The following is a 7,613-nucleotide window of genomic DNA, read 5'->3' as shown; positions in this document are numbered from 1 at the left end:
TTGGTGGTTCTTTGTGTCCGGGGATGGGCGTCCAGGTACACACTGGTGGCTGCTTGTCAGGGCCTGGAGCCTGGGGCTCGCTCGGGCCACATCGGGGGTGGGGTGCCCTCAGCCTCTCGGCCTGGGGCTCGGTCACTGTGGCACAGCTGGCTGCCGGCGGAGCTCACGGGCACGTCACTGCAACCCCCCCTGGCTTCTGCTCCGCGGCTGCTGAGTGAGCCCTCATCTGGGACACTCCTCAGCTCTTTCTGGGACAGTGGCGCGGCTGCCCCTCTGTTAGTCTTCCTTGGTCTCTTGTGTTCTGGGGGCCTCTGGATGTCTGGAGTTTTGATCTCCTCCATTCCTGCTTCATGCCCTGGAGGACGGGGCTGTGGCTCCCCCACACCCTCTAGCAGATCATTACATGAAGGAACCTTTTAAAAACAAGCGCGTCCATGCTCACAGGTGTACACACGGGTGCTCACACACACACATACGGCACCCTTTTTGGCTCCTACCTCAAAGCACACTGTGTTCTGTTGATCTTACGTGCTGCACAATAATATTTAATATTTAGTATTTACTGTTACATTCCCATAGATCATTTTCTTCTGCTTGTTTTCTCTTTTTTCTTTCTCAACAGGTGATCCAGGTGATTGATATATGTATTTTTTTGTCTGCTTATTTTGTTGGTTTTTGTTTTTTTGCCCTTTATCCCCGTCCCTCTTCTCTGCTGTTTTTCTTTCCCTCTTTCCTTCTCCCCTTTCTTTTCCCCAGTCAAGTCTGTCCCATATTTAGCAAGTGAAAATAAAATAAAATAAACAATAAAAGGTGAATCAAATAGACCATTAAGGCAAGGCTGGGATGGTCCATTTGGTAAAGTAAACCCGTTCTTCGCCTTTAGACAATAATTCTGATGGCAAAAGAGCCAAACGAAGAAAAAAAAAAAGTTTTTACAAATTTTGATGATTTTTTTTTCAAGTTTTGGCAACATTCTTTTTAAACATACAAACTGTGATGTGATCAGATACCAATAATAACAGGTAATCATAAAATGATGTAGTTTATAGACTAAATCTACACAACAGGGCAGCAGCTAAATAGAAGCAGACTGACACAGACATTCAATAACTAGACTCCAAGGTATTTTTTTTTATATTTTATTGCTGAGTTTATTATTTAATACATTTGACTTTTGGTTTATATAGATATAAACATGGCTATAACATCTTATTTTACCCATAAACATTGTGTCTTAAAACACCTCATTCCACAGCAAAACTTAAAAATAAGCTTTTCTTATATTCTCTAGACCGTTTAAAAAAACTCTTCTCTTTTTAAAAACTTCCCCAAAAGTTGAAGAGTGAAAAAAGTATCCATAAATCACATAGAGTAGAAGTACTTGAAATTACAAATGCTGTAATTAAAGAGATGTCACATTATATGTGTATACAAGAAGTTCACAGAATTTCAAAAGATTACACGCTTACTTGCCATACAAACATGTATGTGTTAGTTGGGCTTGTGATGTAAGTCAGCAAACACTAAAACAAAGAGCACGGTGTTGGCTGTTTTGGTGTGCAATTTGGAACAATTTTAGAAATGCTCATGAAAAGCGAAAGGACTTGCTTAGAGTCCTTAACAGTGTTCTTGAATACATGGCAACGATTACCGCAAGCTCCCACAATGTACTTGAGGTGAGATCGTTCGCCAATAAACTCTGTCAAATCACCGTTGAAATCTTCGCCATGTGTAAACAGGAGGATTGTTTTCTCCCTGATCTTCCTCTGAAGATGTTTCTCCAGGTTATGTAATATTTCATTCTCGCCCTCTGTAAACCTGCCGAGCTGTATCACAAGTAACACAACACACTGCTCTTCCTGACAGTACCTCTTACACTCTTCTATTTGTGCATTGTCTACATCTTCCTCGTTGTTCAAGAAATCTGGAGTGTCAACCACTCTAATCTGTGTCCCAAATATCTGTGCCCTCTTCTCCTCACACTTGTTGGTGACTGGTGTGGAGCTCGGACGAGATTCAAAAGTTGAATCCATCTGGGAGTTTCCAGCAGCCAGGATAGTGTTTCCAGATGCACTCTTTCCAGTTCCACTTTTTCCCAGAAGAACAATGGTGGTTTCAGTTCCTGGGTTAGGGTTAGTGTAATTGTTTATTATATCATAAAATGTAGTTTAAAAAAACTGGCTTAGAAAAACTACACTCATATTTGGATACCAGACTTACCTCTTGCCCCATGGTGATCAGGAGAACATTCATTTCTGAAATAATAATTATAATCACTGCAGATATAAGATATATTTCAACAACAAAACTTCAAATTTCACAAGAATTTTTTTTTTAAAATTAGCTTGTGTTTTCAGTGGATTTCCTCAAAAAAAACCCCCATAAACACACATAAACTCTATTTTAAATTATAACCTCTAACCTTCGAGAGCTTACTCGATATTTTTACAATTTTTACAGACTCAACCCTGCTATACCAGATCTACAACAGTACTCAGCATTTGTATTTATTCACTCTAGTAAAAATTTTGAAAAAATTCCCCCCTTAAGACATAATTTGAAGATCTTAAAGTTGTTCCTACTGGAGCTGCACAAAAATGTTTAGTTTTCTCAGGATTAAAGAAACCTGGTAAGATTAATTGCACCACTGAACCAGCTGAAGTGTATGAAGTGATTGTGGCTGTCTGCCCTTCTTAGGTTACAAAGGTGGTTCCACGTGTTTTAAGCAAAGTGTGTGTGTCTCTCTGCATGCTTTAGGTATATAGCAATACATTTGATTTTAGCATGTTGTGATACAAAAATGGCTTGATATTGTTGTGGGGCCTTGAAAAAGATATTTAAAATGTAAATCATCTGTATAACTAATTTCGCTCTGTAATCCCCTGGTTGCTAGGGAAAACTATGGAGTATGGAGGGTGCTGGCTGCCATTGCAAAAAGGTATAGAGTACAGCACAGTTTCCTCCTTCTCAAGACAAAATTTGTCTAGTTTGCACATAAGTTGGTGTCAGTAGCCTATAACAACTCACGGACTGAGTGGCGAATACACATTTTCTCCTAGCAACTGGTGGTTGCACAGGGGTCATTGATTGATCTAGAAACTGTGTGAATTTACTTTTGTTTATTTAAGTCACTTGGTGGGGAAAAAAGAAAAAAAAACTTTTTTTTAAAATAATGTGGGACCAAATTTGTTTTTGTTAGCATCTTTTTTTCCATTTATTACAAGATGCCTAAATTTTCCTGTTCCTGAGTTATTGTCTTACTTTGACAGGCTGTTTAGTAGATTGCTTGTAGCATTAGGCTACATTAAAAACAATTGTTCTACATGCTGAAGGCGATTGCCGTTACTATATTTTTATTTTAGGAAAATACTTTTACTCTTTGCTTAGGCTGCTGCCCCCGCGACCCGGCCCCGGACAAAGCGGATGAAGATGGATGGATGGATGGATGGACTTTTACTGAAGGCTGCACTGGTTTTGTTATTTTAATAAAACTGACATCAGAAGCATTTATCCTTATATTTCTAAAGTGTTATTACGTATTGGTATTGCAACTACATGATCGAAACGTTTCTTTTCTCAGAAACAACTAATGAGAAAATAAACAAACACAAGCTAGCTGTAAAGAAAATAGGAATGACTAGCCAACTGAAAAAAAGCTGGACCTTTGTGTTACCTTGTGCTTTCAAAATATTGTTTCCTTCGTTTCACAGCAATTTGAATGTAGTTTTCAGTTTTAAACTGGAGTGGCTGATCAGTTAACCATTCCTTACACTGATCAGGCAGGTTTTTATTCACATCTTCCTGGATATAGAATACCTTCTCATGATTCAGGTTGGGTTTATTCTTGTTCTTGCCATTATCTATTATGATGGCTAAGTGTTTCATGACAGTTCCTTGAAAAATATGTTCAAGTTTGTCAATTTGAGCATTTACTTTTTCCACTTGCCCTGTATCCTCTGAATCTATTGCCAACATTAACAGATCAGGGCTAAAATCAGAAAGTGCCATCAAATCAATTATCCTCTGATCTGGATCCAGATATTTGTCATCCAAAACATCTGGAGTACTTATGATTTTGAATGACTCGCTCTCGCTCACAAAAAAGTCATTACATAATTTGGAAACAGTTCTCTGATTTTTGAAGATTTCACTTTTGATTTTCTTCTGCAAGCTCTCCTTCTTTCCAAAGAGAATGATTGTAGTCTTGACAGGGTGATCTGTAGAAGCAAAAGGCAAGAGTATTTTTTCAAAATGTTGTATACTTTTCACTTTACAATTTCCAGGTGTGTGATTACAATTAAAATGAAGGATGGAATTAAAGATAGGAGCAATTTGTTCACTGACAATTCAATGGTCATGTCACAGTGTTCCAATAATCCAGCAACAATGCTACAAAGAGGTATTTTTTCTCCCAGTACTGTCCAAAGATCCCCTCACACATACCAATGGAACAAGGCAACAAAATAAAAATTGAATAATTCCAAAGAAATATTTAACCAAGGGTGTGTCTGTAGCTAAAAGAAAACAGCACTGGGAAAGATTCTTTGTTAAGAAGAGCATAATTTGTTCCAACTAACTTTGTATTGGACAAGAGTCGGACAACAACAATCTGCAGATATACTTTAATCTCAGCTACACTGTTCCAAAGTTTCATGTCTCTGTCTCATATGATACATAACTTGAGAAAATTGTTAATATTAGTAAATCAATATTTCTTCAGTTAAGGATTTAAGGTAACACTAGAGTTTCTCATGTTTAGATTAAATCATTTCTCATATCTTTATGGAAATATGAAGGGGGTATATAAATGTGACAAAAGTAATTAAGGAAGAGTTGCTTACTTGGTGAACCAGCAGAACTCATCTTGTCAGCTGCTTAAAGATGAACCACGTGCAGATTTCAACAGAATCTGAATTCAGATGCAGTCTTGCTGATATAGACTGAGAGTTAGGTCCACCCAGTGGGAGGAGTGCAGGGAACTGCTGAACAACAAATCAAACCACTCAGAGCGGCTTTCTGTTCATTTGCCAAAGAGCCAAGAGCAGAGATGGGTAACAGTTCATCAATCCCTGATGGTAAACTTACATCTTCTATTTTGATTTCCTGTGTTTTTAAAATATCACGTTGAATTTTTAATACTGTTAAGATTATGCTTGTGATCCACACAATTAAAACAGTAGATATTTCTTTCTGTAGGCTGCCCACTGAGGATTGTGATCATTGGGAAAACTGGTGTTGGGAAAAGTGCTGCTGGTAACACCATTATTGGCAAAGAAACGTTTAAGGCTAATGAGAGTTCAGAGTCAGTGACAGTGCACTGTGAGGCAGTTAAACTTGAGTGCACTAGAAATGTCAAGTTGGTTGATACACCTGGCCTTCTGGATACATCTAAGACTGCAGACAGTATAAAGAAAGAAATCGCGAAATGCATCCAGATCTCCACTCCCGGCCCTCATGTCTTCCTCCTGGTCCTTCAGATTGGCAGGTTTACCAAAGAAGAAGAAAACTGTGTGGATGCCCTGGAGAAACTCTTTGGACCTGACGCATCAAACTACATGATGATTCTGTTTACTCATGGTGACAAACTAACAAACAAGAAGATAACCATACATGCCTATTTGAGAACTGGCCACCAGAAGCTCAGAGAGCTGCTGAACAGGTGCGGTAATAGGTACCATGTATTCGATAACAAAAACATCTGGAACAGAGTTCAGGTTGTTGAGCTGTTCAGAAAAATTGATGACATGGTGGCAGCAAATGGAGAAACACATTACACCGATGAAATGTTTGATAAGGCACAGCAAATTCTGCAGCAGCATGAAGCCATGTATGACAATGAATACCTCGCTAACAACGTGACCTTCATGGCCGAACTGTTGCAGAGAATCATCTTGTTCCAGACCGTCTTGGGTTCAGATAACGACGGTTAGAACCACTCAAGCATGGGGTCTTAATCTGGTGTAAATTAAGCAGCTGTCATTTAATAAAATATGTTAATTTTCTAAATGTAAAATCAGTTTAGACATAAATGATTTAGAACTATAATTTTCAAAATTTGATGCCTCATTTATTTTAAATCACTTTCCATTCTGCTGTATAATTTATATTTAAATCAGTGGGAATGTCTTCAAGTGAATATTTCTGTGGCTGATATAAGCTGAGCTAATTTCTAAATGCATACACATCATTAAACTCTGTGTTTCCTATATCTAGTTTAAAATTTGTTAAAAAGTAAAAAAGTATCGTATTTACGATAACTGTTTAAAAAAAACGAAGCTTAGAAAGGGTTAAACGCTCTGTAGAAGGTATATCTATATGATATCCATGCATGAGGTTACTGAATAACATGCGTGGCATCCAATATTGTTTGATGTACATTTATGAAATCAAGATTGCATTCACTGAATAAATAGCTTTAAAAAAGTTTCAGTTTCTGTTCTTTGATTCTCCAGCCAATGTCAAAGTCAATCTCTAACATCTATTTGGGGTATATCGTCTAAAAATATCTATAAAGAAATCATATGAGTGATTAATGATGGTAACATCAGGGAATCATAGCGCTGTACAAATTAGTAGAGAAATATGGACACAGGATCCTGCAGATGTAGCTTAACTCCTTTAAAAAAATAAAAATCACAAACACAGTGTATTGTTTTATAGGTTATATTTAATGTAGCAGGACACACAAAAGTCAGTTCCAATTACAAGATTTGATTCCCTATTTTGATTCATTTATCTTATATTGCGATCTCTCTGATAAACATAAGCAGATTATAAAATTCTGATATGGTGCTGTTTTTCTTAAATGGTCCTTATTATTTGATGGTCTGTTTTTGAGGCTCTAGCAAGTGAATTATCCTTTTGTGATTTTTATATGTATCTATTGAAAAAAACAACAACCTTCTATTAAGACTGAGCCCTAATGATGCTCAAAAGCATCTTTTTTTGTACAATAAAATAGCATTTTAAGTCCATTAATTAATGTCCACTACTCCTATGTTGTGTTTGTAATGCACTTCTGTCTGAAGGTATGTTGTGTTATTTTATATGATTTTTTAATATGATTATTTTTTAGGCAGAGTCTGTTATTTTTGGATGAGAGTCACTGTGAAACGCCCTGGTGAGCTGTTGCGTTAGTACGTACCTGCCAGTAACTGTGTATATTCATGAAGCATGCAGATCAACCAGTTCCTCTTGCCAACTTGATGTCTTATCAGGAAACCACATTGCATCCAGATATTTGGTCCAACACCCACTCCTCTTTCACTCAACACCACATAAAAAAAGGAAGAAAAAACCCCCCCTCACTTTGTTGCCCTTGAGTGCGTCTAGGACAGCAGTAGGATTTTTTTTTATTAACTTTTTTATTAACAGTTTAACTGTGAAGACATTTATTTTGTCACAACTGAGCTATAAAGGAATACAAGGCTCAAGAGAGATTTAACTGTTTGTCAGCTACAGTGCTGAAGATATTGATTTGACCTTTAAAGTTTTGGTAACCTTTTAATAAGGTAATTCAAGTTATTGTGTTGTTGTGTGAATGGGGAAATGATGTATGTTTGATAAAATGCTTTGAGTGCTCAGTTAGAGCAGAAAAGGACACATAGAGGCTG

The 7,613-nt window shown here is 37.3% G+C and overlaps 1 protein-coding gene across 1 annotated transcript; it reads left to right on the top strand.

Annotated features, from left to right (window-relative positions):
* The first annotated feature begins 5,041 nt into the window (after positions 1-5,041).
* Positions 5,042-5,930, top strand: LOC102212029 (GTPase IMAP family member 7-like). Its single transcript, XM_005725639.1, has 2 exons — positions 5,042-5,075; positions 5,197-5,930. The coding sequence occupies exons 1-2, from the start codon at positions 5,048-5,050 to the stop codon at positions 5,928-5,930; spliced, it is 762 nt and encodes a 253-aa protein (XP_005725696.1). The 5' UTR covers positions 5,042-5,047.
* Positions 5,931-7,613: the final 1,683 nt, after the last annotated feature.

This window comes from Pundamilia nyererei, unplaced genomic scaffold (assembly GCF_000239375.1).
Source record: "Pundamilia nyererei isolate P.nyererei 1_Seehausen unplaced genomic scaffold, PunNye1.0 scaffold00016, whole genome shotgun sequence".
Classification (NCBI taxonomy): Eukaryota; Metazoa; Chordata; class Actinopteri; order Cichliformes; family Cichlidae; genus Pundamilia; species Pundamilia nyererei.
The sequence above is the reverse complement of the archived record's forward strand: the minus strand, read 5'-3'. Positions and strand labels throughout refer to the sequence as shown.